General features: G+C 37.7%; 1 protein-coding gene across 1 annotated transcript; it reads right to left on the reverse strand.

The window, feature by feature from the left end:
• Positions 1 to 5,209: 5,209 nt before the first annotated feature.
• On the reverse strand, positions 5,210 to 11,038 carry LOC115735893 (zinc finger protein-like 1 homolog). Its single transcript, XM_030667327.2, has 9 exons — positions 10,741 to 11,038; positions 10,199 to 10,279; positions 9,185 to 9,305; positions 8,967 to 9,061; positions 8,089 to 8,160; positions 6,796 to 7,014; positions 6,548 to 6,656; positions 6,036 to 6,222; positions 5,210 to 5,558 (listed from the first exon to the last, which is right to left on the reverse strand). The coding sequence occupies exons 1-9, from the start codon at positions 10,762 to 10,764 to the stop codon at positions 5,471 to 5,473; spliced, it is 996 nt and encodes a 331-aa protein (XP_030523187.1). The 5' UTR covers positions 10,765 to 11,038; the 3' UTR covers positions 5,210 to 5,470.
• Positions 11,039 to 12,225: the final 1,187 nt, after the last annotated feature.

The raw sequence follows: 12,225 nt of genomic DNA on the forward strand, positions 1-12,225 counted from the left end.
CTTTGCTAATCACGATTAGTACTCGGCTCTGCGTCATCTCTAGCATCAACAAGGTTAACTATATGTCTCCCAATCTATTTGACTCATCATTCTTCAAAGTACAGCTTGCAATCGAATTCAGCAACTGTGAGGTTTTTTAAATTCAGAATAATTCCCTACTCCATCTAATTATGAATACATTGGTCAGATCGGATCTTCGTGCAAGCATCATGCCTATACCAGCTGCGAAACATGCGGAACTACCGCGAGAATTGATTACTTTCTTTGACATGTTCAATCCTATTGAAATACCTTATAGCCATGCTGATTCAGTTCAGACATTTCTTATGTTAGTCACAACTTAGCACTAATCTCTCTAGATATAGCTAAAAGTTCAACGTTGGATTAACCCCATCAACTGATTCAGAAGGGAAGATTTTGTCTTGTTTGTTTTGATCGCAAGATGGTTAATTTCCATTTATTGTGTTTTTCATCATATCTGCTCTAATAATTTAGAAAGGAGAAGCTAATGCAGGGAAATCAACTAGGGTGATGACAAATCGACAACAACACGGAAAGTAAAAGAAAAAAAAAAGCCAAGCAATCTGCATACTTCCCGATCAGTTTGATCAGTAAACGATCACAAATAAACTTACCAACTAGGGAAAGAACTCCAATCAGTGCATAAAATTAGGGTTTATAACTCATAAATGCATAATATTTGGGTGTGAGCTGAGTTCAAGTGAAGAGGTATTTGCTGTTGGGATGGAGTTCATACTCAATTGATAGAAAGGCATAGGGGCCACGCTCGGTGGGATTCTCTGTCGGACGTTTGCCTGGTTTAAAGATAAACCTTGTATCTTGATTTCTCTTTTTTCCCTTTATTCTCTATTTCGTTGTGTTTGTACATCTAATCCTAACACTTGCATTGTTTCTTTTTTTGAAGAAGAAGCATTATTACTTCCATGAGTAATTGTATAATTAGGTAAGTAATTTACTTTTTCCATGACAAATGACTACATTGAATGTCATATCAAAGAACTAGAGGCATTCAATGTACCACATGGGAGTTCCTACATGAAAGCAAGTTCTTTCCGACAGATTCAGCTATTAAAAATGAAGAAGAAAATTTCAAGCCCTTTAAATGTCAACATATATACTTATAATATTAAGGGGGGCTTTTTGAGCAACGTGGTGGGACTGAGAGAATAAATGTTGATCAACCCCCATGTCCTAATGTCAACATATATAAGTTTTCTATAGTTTAGAAACATTGAACCGTTCCCACATGTACTTGCTTGAGATCAACATCTCCAAGAAGCACCAAACCAATCATCAAGCTGGTGATCCACACAAAACCCTAATTTTTAAAAGCCAAGCACAAAATTGTTCATCAACATATCCCTCTGCCATAACACGAAAGGTCACGTGAATTTGTGGAGAAATTGTTCTTCATTTGATAGCTCTCTTTGTCATTTTAATATTTACTAAGTTGGTCGGTTATATCGACATATTCTAGTTGATAAGTAGCATATTTTTGTCCTTCGAAATATAAAAAAGACTTTTTTTTTGTGCCGGCAAATTTAAATAGATGTTTATAAGTGTCAAAAGTTATTATACAAAACAATCTAACCGATACTTTTATTTCGCTAATTTGTTGATGATTTATCAATACTTTTGATAAAATTGTCAAGCATTATACTAGCTTTCTAATTTTTATTTATGAACTCATCGACATTTTGAGTTCAGTTCTTATTAAGGAAATCTGGGATGAGAAGTGTTGCACCCCCTCGAAATGGATGCATGCACATCAAACCTCCTATGGTGGCTGCCAAAGCTCCGAGTGAACCCTAAATAGGCCATGGACTTGGATCTACCAAATGATAAAAATGCCTTTGAGATTCAATCATAAACCACTTTTACATAAACCTTCTAACCTAAAATGCCATGACATACCAAATTTTTCTCCGTTTAATTAAGTAACCAACTAGTTTTGAATTATCAACATCCATTTGATGTATTTACGGACATTTATTTGGTTTTGTCTAAACTTTACCAATTTTTCAAATGAGTTGTTAAACTTTCATTTACGTTGGTTACCTACCCCATTAATTACCATTCCTTTCTAAAAGTTACAAATCTTAATTTGAGTAACTTATTAACTATTCTCCTATTAAGTGACCAATTATTTTTTGGATACCAATTTTCATTTGAGTTTTTTTACCAATTTTTATTTGGGTTCTTTTTTCAATCACCAACCTTTTCGATTTGTTATCAACTTTGATTTTTTCTTTCTTCCCAAGGCCTTAAATTCACCAACTCTTCCATAAACCTACCAACATCATTTGAATGATTTATGAATTGTGCTCGATTAAGTTACCAACTAATTTTGAGTTATCAACTCTCATTTGAGTCCCTTATCAATGTGTATTTGTTTGTTTTTTGAATTTACCAACTTGTTTATTAAGTTACGAACTTTCATTTGCCTCACTTACCAACCACTTTGATGATTCACCAACTTTGTAAAAATTACCATCTTTTTGTGTTTTGCTAACTTTTCTACAATGTAGTTATTGACTAATTTTTAATTATCAACTTTCAATTGAGTTACTTACCAATGTTTGTTTTTTTTTTTTTGTAAATACAAACTTTCATTATGATTTACCAGCATTTATCTTTCTAACTAAAGTCTTGAATTCACTAACTCCTATATCAAATTACTCACATTAATGTATTCATTACTATTGCAATAACATCAATTCAGCTTGGTACTTTTCCCGTACAATAGGTTTAGAAATTTTTTGGTACTTTTCCCCACTTATGAGCAATATCCAAAATGTGAAACTGCACCTTCATTAAAGTAAGTTTCTTCCCATAGTGCTTTGTGATGACAATTAGTAGTTTACAAGCCACATCGAATTGGAAGATTCTTTTTAGTTAGAAGGGACAAAAAAGAATTTCAATCCACTTCTTCATTTCTTTTTACTCCCTTTGACACTAATTTATTGGTGGTCCATGGCAGTAAATGCCCGACGTGAACACGATCTTCCTTATAGAAAGAAGGAAACAAGAATATTCCCCAAGGATTTAAGAAATTGGTTTCAGCAAACATTTCCATGCCATATGTGAGAGGACAACTTTGTACCTTGGTAGTGCAATGCAATGCCTTCTGTCCGATTGATATTCTTCGTTACTTTGATTTTACTCCTTTATTATTAATATTCTTTGGGACAAAGTTAATTGGCAGTTGCTCAATTCAAACAAGCAAAATGCATCAGAGGGGTGTTAGGAACAAAAAAAATATCGAGAAAACTGAAGAGTCAATTTAGATTAACTGAAGTGGACTAAACTTTTGCGTTCATTCGAAAAAACAACAATCCAGGTTCGATCTGTGATTTCTATTTTTAACATGGTCTAGATCACCGTTGAGTTGACAAAAGAATGAATACCAACAAAAAGGAAATGACTATCAATCAGGGCAAAGAAATAGAAACGACCAGAATGATTCCTATATTTGATTCCATGCATTGAGCACAGATTGCTCGAGTTTGAGTCAACTCAACTATGTTAGTTCAAGCTTTTTGCGGAATTGGCTAGACCACATATACCCCAATGTTGCCCTCTTTGTGTGCTACATGTATGGAATTGTATCGTAGAACAAGAAGTAGCGGTGAATGTTTCTATTCTACCATTCATTGCTTGGAGAATCCCTGGATATAGGACCGGACCCAACATATAATGTACAAACCCACTCTAATGGGAGTCGATAATGATTGTCTAGCCTGAAGAATTTAGACGAAGCGCAGCCAATGATATTCAATTGAATCACATAACAAAAGCAAGAGAGAGCGTGCGGGTACATATACCTAAAGTGGATCGAGCGGTAAAAAAGGCGCATTTTAGTGCAACAGCTAGGATTCAAATTGGAGCTCCATGCATCGAGCGCATTTCAAGTGACAACCGTACCGAGATACACAACCTCCTAGTCCAATCCTTATCTCCTGAGGTTCATTATTGGCGGGGATCAGACGGATCTCCTGTTAGGCCAAAAGGGTATACAGGACTCCTACTAATATCCTTATCAGTAGCGAATCTAAAGAAAGAGTCGAGGGAGAATAGAAAGATGAAAGGAATGCATCAGTTTTTCCAATCCTCAACATCAGAAGATCTTGTCCAGTCAATTTATCGTTCGAAGTCAATAAGAGGAGGGGAACTGGAACTAGCACTAACGAACGCTAAGCTCTCTCGTCTAACCTATTGGCATCAAGATGAAACTTTATGGGCTGCGTGAGAGAGACTTCAGTCATAATCTGTGGGTGATGCACTTTACCACTTCTTTTGCCTAAAGAAAGCTTAGTTCCCGGCGTCCAACTATTATTCTGCGTTTTTGCTTCAGATGGGGCTATACCTCTCCTTCAATTAGAAAATGGTTTCGGCTTTGGGAATAATCAGGTAAAACTTTGTTCAGATGTCATATATTAAAAGTAGAAGCACCCAATTGGTCTATTGGTTTATAGCACTGCCGTTACCCAGTATACAAGCTGACACGTCACACGACCGACCTGAACAACGTAGGTAGGCAGATACAAGGTCCTAAACCTACCAATCTAGCCATCGCAGATTCCAAGCCAACAAATACTTTAATTCAGGCACACCATGCCATATAAGCTCCATGCCACTTTGGGTTCATCTTTCGAATCCATTGATGATCATCCCAAGTTGCGTAATCTTTCAGTTCCATCCTAGCAAACAATTTACTGGAAGATGGACTTGACAGTAAAGGATTATGGGCAAAAAAGGGTTCAGGCGTCCATCTGTACTCCAGTCGTTCATTCCATGTGGCCAGGCCAAGACCAGTGTTAAATTCAGCAAGCATCAGATTCATACATGATTGATGTCAAGTCCACCAGTAGTGCAGGCATAAATATCCCAAAGTAACTTCATCCCTTGATTGGGCCCATCCGTCATTACGGAGTTTGCAGCAGGTTACACCAGAATAAGCCATCAGTCCACCATGATACTTCAAGTATAACAATCTCCAGTAGGCATGCACAGTGCAGCTGTCACCAACAGTATCTTGGGCATTTCAGAGGAACGATCCACCCAAGGCCAGAAGTACTAAATGTTTTGGCAAACAAGCAGTCCGGTGACAAATGTGAAGTATCTTAATTTTGTCAAATGGGTAAAAAATTTAGCTCATCCAGGTTTAGACTAAAGAGGAGGGATCACATGATAAATACATTCCCAAATAGTTCTCTCTTGAACCAATTTCTCATTTCAGCACAAGATTAATACCATAATCAAGTGACATCAATTAAACAATTATGGTCTCATGCTACACAGATTCAGAGTGGTTCCCTTCCTACCAGAGATGACAAGAACCACATCCATTCAAAGAGACAAGCAGGGAACAACAGAACCTGTGGATACCACTAACCGGGATGTCTACAAACAAAACTTGCGCACACAATTCCATTGCCTGGATTTGCAATCACTGCTGCTCATCATTGTGCAGGTCATCTGCAAAGCCCCTCTGTGCAATTCTGTAATACAGTATGCCCATAGTTGCCAAACATGCCCTGCACAGATTTTGAAAAATTCCATCACAAGACCACTAATCGATGTTAGGAAACATAAGATTTCTTTTGAAAGATTAGATATTATGCGAAACATCACTACAGATTGAGCTCCAAGGATAGAAATAATTTGTTATGTTGTGGCTCGAGTGACAATTGTATTGAAGCCACATGGTATTAATGTATATTAGCCCATCTTTTTCCTGTAAAACGCTGTAAAAGCTGGAAACTTTTGCATGCTATCTCATATGAGTACTTCAAAGAACTCAAAAACAGTTAGTTAGAAAAAAACAACCATCTTTTCCGGCTGCCAGGTGCAAATGGCAGAAGCCGAGTAAAATAAGGTAAATCAAGGGGCAAGACAAATCCTAGCATATTTCATCCTATTCAGATCTTCCTCTACCCCCTCTCCCCCATTTTTTAAAGCGAGCACAAGTCATAAAACAAGAGAACCACAAGATAAAAAGTGGCAGATATTACATGATTGCAATAACTAATAGCATCTTCCTTGGATCCATCCTCGATTGTCTTTGATGCCGTGTGCGACCTTCGGGAGCATCATCTGCATTTGATGAATTTTTGCGTGGAGGTGCAGTCACTGGCAGAGTAGGCAATGCACTTGACCAGAAAGGAAGCAAGAGCCTAAGGAATTTATGGCGAAATGGGCCTGCAAAGCAAGATTTTAATATCAAGCTTTTCCAGGGAGGCTTGACCATTTATATTAGGAAAAATGAAAGTGCATGCATATTCTCCACTATTTTTCTGCTCTCTCACTTTAATTTCATCCTCGTGTTAAGGTGGTAATATCCAAAAGACCACATTGCATCTAACAGTTTAAAATCCATCACATTTACTGAAACATCAGGCTAGTATTCACAGTTAAAAACACTTCAAATGGTAAGCAGCTTCACTAATCCAGATAAAAACCAAACTTTGAAAGGTGAAACACAAGGAACAAAATAGTTAATTTATCTGATCCACATTTACTGCACCTCTTCGACTGTACTTCTTCCTATTCGCATCTTCATCATCAGCATAATATGACATGTCAGAACTTTGCCGATCAACATTTAGAGCACCTTTTCTTGTTGTAGCACCAGGCTGCATTGCAATATCATCAAAGCAAGATAACATATATGTCAAGCTGAATGTTCTGCAAAAACCCATCAATATCTTTCCAAAAAGATGCGCGAACCCAAGAACGAATCACATGTCCTATTGCTATTGTTTAGAACCTTACACCAACAGGACTTGAGCTTTTCATGAAATTCTCTGTTGAATTGGGAACATCTATCTCCACAATATCTGAAGAAGATCCATTTGCATACATTCCATCCGTTAACATCAAGGGTGCTGAGGATGATGATACATTGACTGAAAGATCTGAGGCATGTGAAGGTCCATAGGCCTCTGCTTTTACAACTGGATGGTTTCCAAACAAGTTCTTCTCCATACCAGTCTGAAAATGTTGAAACAGAACTTTAATCAAAACTCTAATGAACACAAGTCAAGGACTAGGAAAAAGTAACTACTATATTAGACACTTCCAATTTCCATGATCAGCATATCAGCACTTTGGCCCAATACATTTATGAATAAATTCCCAATATAGTACTTGTGTCAAACTTACACTGCTGCTAGATCTTTAACAGGGAACGAAAAGTAATATGAAGGACACCAGAGTGGCTAATGAAACCTAAACTCCAGCCTCCATGTGTCAAATTACAAAGATGGACCATCATAAGTGGTCTACCAATGACCAGATGAACGCGGAACAGAAACAGTATCTCAGAATATAGTAATTGATGACAAACCGACATCTGTTGTCGTCTATGGGACTAAAGGCAATTATTTGTACCATGAAACAAAGGAAATGGCAAAGTAAATCAAGCACACATATTAATCCAAGTACCATAATGTGGAAAAGGATCTTGTCAAGTAAAGATAAATTACCTATTATTTAATCATCTCTCTGTTAATTTAACAAGTCCAAAATGCGAGACAAGAAACCTTGAAGAAAGCAAATATGCATCTCAGAAAACTCAGATGTGGGGTCCTCGAAACTTTAGTCTAAGCTGTCTCATATAAGAGTAATAACAGTGACAAGGTAAATGAAAAGGGCCCTTCCTGAATAGAAGCATGGAGATGATAAGGTCCACTGGACCAGTGAAAAAAAGATCATTCATTTTGGCTTTACAATCCATTCTGTAAAGTGGATCCTCTCAGTAAGAAATGCCAGATGCACATTTGTAACAACAACAAATTAATCTTTGGTTTCTAGTGGACAACAACTAAAGTTACAGCACATAGAATTTGAGAAACTAAAAAGGTAGGAGACAGAAAGAACACTAAAGCGTTTAACGAGAATTGAGGTGTCAATCAATTCTGGGCATAGTTAATAACTTAATAGCACACACAATCTCTAAGAGGAGGGCAAGTGCTGTCCATCTAGCCGACCTTCGTTGGGTAAAAGCGGGTTGCTGACAACATTTGCATTTGAAGAACAAAATAGCGGTAAGCGAGAAGAGTTCACCTGCACAATAGCTTCCTTCAGCTGAGAATGAAAACGTGATCCTGAATCTTTAAAACTCTTGGGAGGCCATATCTGGAAGAAGATGCACATGAGAAAAATAATCCATGTTTCACATTATGCTGGAACTTATGTAGATGTACAAATACATGTTCTTGAGATTATGGATATATATACACATACATATTCATACTTAAAGCATGAGTAATAGAATGGCACAGACTAGTACATTTCCCAGAAAGTGGATGGTCCGATTAAAGGAGTAAAAAGCACATAAGAGAACGGACCATGTAAAAGAACATAGCGAACGCCTAATGATCGATACGATTAAAGCACACTTCAAAACGTAAAACCTTTTAAAGTGTAGAACATCAACACTAGCAACGCGACAAATGCCGATAACATCTAATTTGATGCACCACAGAGTGATAGTCAACTAGAATGTGGATAACATCTATTTGATAGATTACGACATCAACCAAGGGAATATGGTTGTGATTAACCAGAAAAAAAAAATATGTCGCACTTCTATTTCTTTATCAGCCCTTCACTTCTACAAATGAGGCCAGGGCTAGTTTGCAGAAGCATGGATAAGCTCATCCTAATCAGTCCAAGATACAATTATGGAACAATCAGCCACCAAATGGCTTATGAAAACTGTGTGCACCAAGCACAAAGTGAGAAAGCTAGCACAGCAAAACTCAGCTCAAGAAAACGTTCTTCCTGAGTCTACCAACAGAACAGTAAACAGAGAGATATGCGAAACAAGGTGAATAATAGGTAAATAGAAGTTAGCGTAATCAACAACTGAAGAATTTGGATATGATTTTCACATTGGCTGGATGAAACAATGAATGCTTCCAGCATCTAACTGGTCTTACCGGTGTGGAACACGCAGGACATACATAACCAGCGGGAGCAGTGTGAGGGGGAAAGCTTTTGATATTTGAAACCAAGCAATTTGTGTGTATGACATCTGAAGTACCCAATAAAACATAAAAGCTAGTCACATATCAAATTGCTAGGATATAAACCCTCTAGATGACTAATATTGTGCAGGTAAAATTGTAAATGACAACAGTCACGTCAAGTCACTTACGCAGGCAACCAAGTCGAGTAGTTTGAGGGCTCGTCCCCTCTTCGAGCACAACTTGACAATGGCAGCATTTAGGAGGCCAATCGTACTCGCCATCTATAACCCATTCTGAGTAAGTACGAACCTACAAAGAGAACGGTCATCACAAAATTCATCTAATCATACTATAGAACAAAGATTAAATAAAAGAGAAGAACCATATTTCATGTCCAAACAAGTATATCAACTTGCATCATTTGAAGAGCAAGAATATTTCTGTGTTTGCTATGCTTCGAGTAAATAAGATACATGCGATGGAAAATCGCTCAGACAAGCCAATGCATAGGAGTGACATAGGAGGGCTATAACTAGAAAACCTCCTACCCGAAATATTCCGGTATATATGACACTGGATCTTATACCCCCTTCGTTGCCATGTCACCATTTCAGAAATCAGAAAAAAAGAGGAACTATGACAACCTCCCAGTCAAGAGAAAGAGCAAATTTACTAACCATCTGGCCCTTGGCATTTCAGTATTCTTCACGCTGCTAAATTTTTGTTTGTCAAATTCTCGAAATGCGCAACTGATCTTATTTTATAAGATTTTATTCATCTTCAAAATTCACTAATCTCCATCCAATTAATAATTGAGATTTAATCACCCGAAAAGATTTGCTAGATATCAACCCAATGGCACCTAATCCAAGATTATCAACGTCAAACACAAAAAGAAATTAGGTAAGTGAAGTGACCAATGTTATAGGGCACTCCTTACCAAAAAAAAAAAAATGTTATAGGGCACGAAACTTTAACAAGTTAGGTCTTTCTCAGCCAAAGCATGGTGATTGCACAGGATGTTGATTTAGAATTGCATGTGTTAAGCATATGATTTTCCCTCCTCTCAGAGGTAGAGGTGGAATTCTTATTGTCCGTGCAAAAAGAAAAGTCATTGGTAGAATGAGAACCATATAACAAGATAATAACCGAGTGATCGCTAGTAACTATAATCAAAAAGGAAAGAAAAGCCATGCACTTACCACACATATTTGGTGCTCCGTAAAGCATATGCATTCTCCGCACACGGGAACCTTATGCACAAAGCAGTATAACTTCGTAGCCTGAAATGGCGATAGACAAACCATGTCAGCATCCATTAGAACCCCAAATATAAGGCAGAAAAGCAGTAGTTCGCACCACTCGCTGAACATCAAAAGGGCAAACACAACAGTAATTCAGGTCAGTTCCTAAGAGATTATCTATCTACGCAACAAACACTCCAATATCCACCGAAACATCTACATTCATCACTCCGCTACTAAATGACAGGTTCACTTTGGCATTGCCTCGGGAGGTGAGGAGCACTGTCAAACTGCCAATTCCAAGAACCGCGGTTAATCTGCCCTCTGCATCCGCTGCTAAACCAATCCAGAAAAGGAACTCAATCGGATCTAATCCCCCGACGGCGTCGCCCCCAGAAAGCCAAGACGAAAACGCAAAATCAACCAATGACTCGCTCGCACCGCAAATCACTGAATCCGAAATCTAAGGCCTGAGGAGGTGCGGGAGATCGGGACAGTACCTTGCGGCATTTGCAGACCACCATGGGGCCGAGCAGGGAGCAACCGGAGACGCGATCAGCTGGCGATCAACGACGAGACTGGATGCAACGGAATCGATAGCATGAGCGATAATGGATTAGGAGCTGAATTGGGGACGAAGAGGTTTTCTAGGGTTTTCGAGGCGAGATTGGGATCAGTAGAAAACGGCGATTTGATTTAATGCAGGAGCAGGTGGAGTGTGGAACTCGATCTGTTGCGAACTGCGAAGGAGGATATGACAGTTTCTTGCCATCTTGCAGTGCAGATCGGTCTCCGTGGTTTTTTCTTTTTCCTTCAATTAAATTAAATATCTACGAGAGAGGATTATACGGATTATTACACGTCATGCCAAGCCAAGCCACGTCACATGCATACAAAACACAAAAACATAAAGGGTGAATATCACCAAAAAATATGTCAAAATTAAATTTTTTATCAGCAAAAATCATAAACTAGTACATTTGCGATAAATTTACCATCGGTTAGTTTTCGTTACATGTTACCGTCAAATTACTGAATTAGAAGACACGTGACAATTGAAGAATGTACCGATTTAAGATTTTTGCCATTAGTTTGTTACGGGCGTACTAGTTTGAGAACCGTCAAATTATCGAGTTAGATGACATGAGACAATTGACGAGTGTACCAATTTAGGGTTTTTACCGTCAATTTGTTATGGGCATATCGGTTTGAGATTTTTCGATGTATTAACCAAATTAACAAAAGTTAGCTCGGGGTAAATTTATCACGGGTGTACTAGTTTGAATTTTTAGTGGTCAAAAAATTAAATTTGAGTAAATTTGTCGCAAATATATCATCTTAGATTTTTCGTGGTATTAACCCAAATATTAAACACAAAAAAAAAAAAAATTACTCGTCAATAACCGATTTTGCTGATTTTTTTTTAGGATGCACTTGGAAACCACTTTCAGCCCCTTGGGCAAATGCAAGTGTTGTTTGATATATGTTTTGAAGAGTTTTAGGGCAATACAATTGTATTTCCAAAATTCTCTAAAGTCAATTTCTAAAGGGCATGTCCAGAGGTATTTTGAAATCTAACCATTTTTCGAAATACCAATATATTTTCCTCTTCCAACTTTGCCATCACCAAACTTTCATTATTTTCATAAAATATCCTCACCTTGAGCTACTTCTCTAGTGAGACCGGATATGGCTATCGGCGGCCTCGCCCGAGGTCACATAATTCGAGAATCGCCGTTTAAGGTTACGCAGCACCCATCGACTGTTGACTCATTCATTGAATTTTGACGTTTAAATATAATATCAAAAGTAAGATGTGATATTTCAAAACACTATTTAAATAAATAAAAAAATCACTTCCCAATGCACTTTTAAACTGCAATTTCTTGAACAGTACTTACATCTCGAAAAAACTCCTTTAACTAATAGTCATTTACATTTTCCCAAGACTTTCCCCAAAAACCAAACCAAAACGACGCTTGGTT

Source organism: Rhodamnia argentea, chromosome 11 (assembly GCF_020921035.1).
Source record: "Rhodamnia argentea isolate NSW1041297 chromosome 11, ASM2092103v1, whole genome shotgun sequence".
Lineage (NCBI taxonomy): Eukaryota > Viridiplantae > Streptophyta > Magnoliopsida > Myrtales > Myrtaceae > Rhodamnia > Rhodamnia argentea.

What these genes read in the sequence shown, in the direction of transcription:
- LOC115735893 (XM_030667327.2), bottom strand. Translation starts at nt 10,764, where the DNA reads ATGGTGGTCTGCAAATGCCGCAAG. An exon ending in TGGTCTGCAAATGCCGCAAG is followed by an intron (nt 10,280 to 10,740) that starts GTACTGTCCCGA and finishes TCGCCATTTCAG; the next exon opens with GCTACGAAGTTATACTGCTT. An exon ending in TGAAGGAAGCTATTGTGCAG is followed by an intron (nt 7,015 to 8,088) that starts GTGAACTCTTCT and finishes CAACATTTTCAG; the next exon opens with ACTGGTATGGAGAAGAACTT.